We start from the raw sequence: 1,262 nt of genomic DNA on the forward strand, positions 1-1,262 counted from the left end.
GTTTTGTCCCTGCTGCTGTTATAGAGTTAAATAGGCTGTAGTAATATATTGTAAGTAATTTTAGGTTTTCTTCAGATGTTTTCTTTCTTTTATGTCTTGATTGGTGGAGCCCTGACTACTTTTATTATGTTCGGTGTAGGCGCCAGGTTTATGTTATGTTTTCTATTCTTGTATTTTGTGAATGTGTCAAGGATGTCATTTGATCTGACTGCAAGACAAATTTACCTACGGGTATAAATAAAGTAACCTAACCTAACAGTGTGAGTGATAATGCGAGGCAACACAGGCCCAATGACTGTGTGCTGTAGACATGGTGTTAGACCCTGGAGCTCGGTGTGCTTCAGTAACTGGACGCATCCATAGGACTGGCTGCCTGTTTAAAAAGCTCGAAACCTCAGCAGCCTCGGGCTGTTGTTACCTCACTGGGGTGATGTTTTTGTGTTGATGGTATGTAAAGTAAAAATAAACATGGAAGAGAATGACAACAGTGATGGGGGGTCAGCGCAGAGACGAGGATGTTTCACATTTGGTCATATTCATGGAGCTGCAATTGACATTGTCAGACTTGAAGAGCTGCTGAGGGTTGCAGAGCTCAGGACAGTTTGTGTGCTGGAGCTGACTTTGTTCTTCTCTGTTCTCTGACAGGGACAAAGTGCTGAAGCTGCTGGTGGAGCTGCTGGGCTCTTCGTCTAAAGATGTGGTGGTCTGCACACTGAGACTCACCCTCCTGCTCATGCAGAAATATGAGTGGAGGGTTTCCTTCGCCACCGAGGGCGGAGTCAAAGCCATCCTGTCCTGCATGCAGGAGTTCTCCTCCGTTGTTCATGTCCAGCAGCTGGCGCTTGTGGTGAGAAGCCTCTCACATCCTCTAAAACTAAAAAGGCTCAAATATCCCATTTACATCAGTATTCAGACCCTTCACTTAGCACTTGGTTAAAGCACCTTTGGCAGCAACAACAGCCTCAAGTCTCCTTGAGAATAAAGCTACAAACTTGGCACCTTTCTTCTGGAAAACAAAACCAAACAGAATAAAGAGTAATATTCTATGTTTTAACTGCAGTGAGAAGTGCATACATTTGTATTTAAAACCCACATAATTATATGGGGAAAAAACAAAACAACCAACCAGCCTTCTATTGCCCCCTGCTGTTTGCTGTCAGACTCTGAAGGTGATCACGGGAGCCAGTAAACACGACCCCCGCAGCGTCGGCAGCAGCCTTCCTCTGGCCGGGGCCGGCACTCCGATGGTGTTTGAGATCTTT

At 45.3% G+C, this 1,262-nt stretch overlaps 1 protein-coding gene across 1 annotated transcript in view; it reads left to right on the plus strand.

The window, feature by feature from the left end:
• The window catches only part of cul9 (cullin 9), a 46,675-nt gene that overhangs the window by 15,415 nt on the left and 29,998 nt on the right, over positions 1-1,262 (plus strand). Inside the window, exons 11-12 of the mRNA XM_020622289.1 lie at positions 646-847; positions 1,161-1,247. Coding sequence (XP_020477945.1) covers positions 646-847; positions 1,161-1,247 — 289 coding nt within the window. The remainder of the gene's footprint in view (positions 1-645; positions 848-1,160; positions 1,248-1,262) is intronic.

Source organism: Monopterus albus, unplaced genomic scaffold (genome assembly GCF_001952655.1).
Source record: "Monopterus albus unplaced genomic scaffold, M_albus_1.0 scaffold277.1, whole genome shotgun sequence".
Taxonomy (NCBI): domain Eukaryota; kingdom Metazoa; phylum Chordata; class Actinopteri; order Synbranchiformes; family Synbranchidae; genus Monopterus; species Monopterus albus.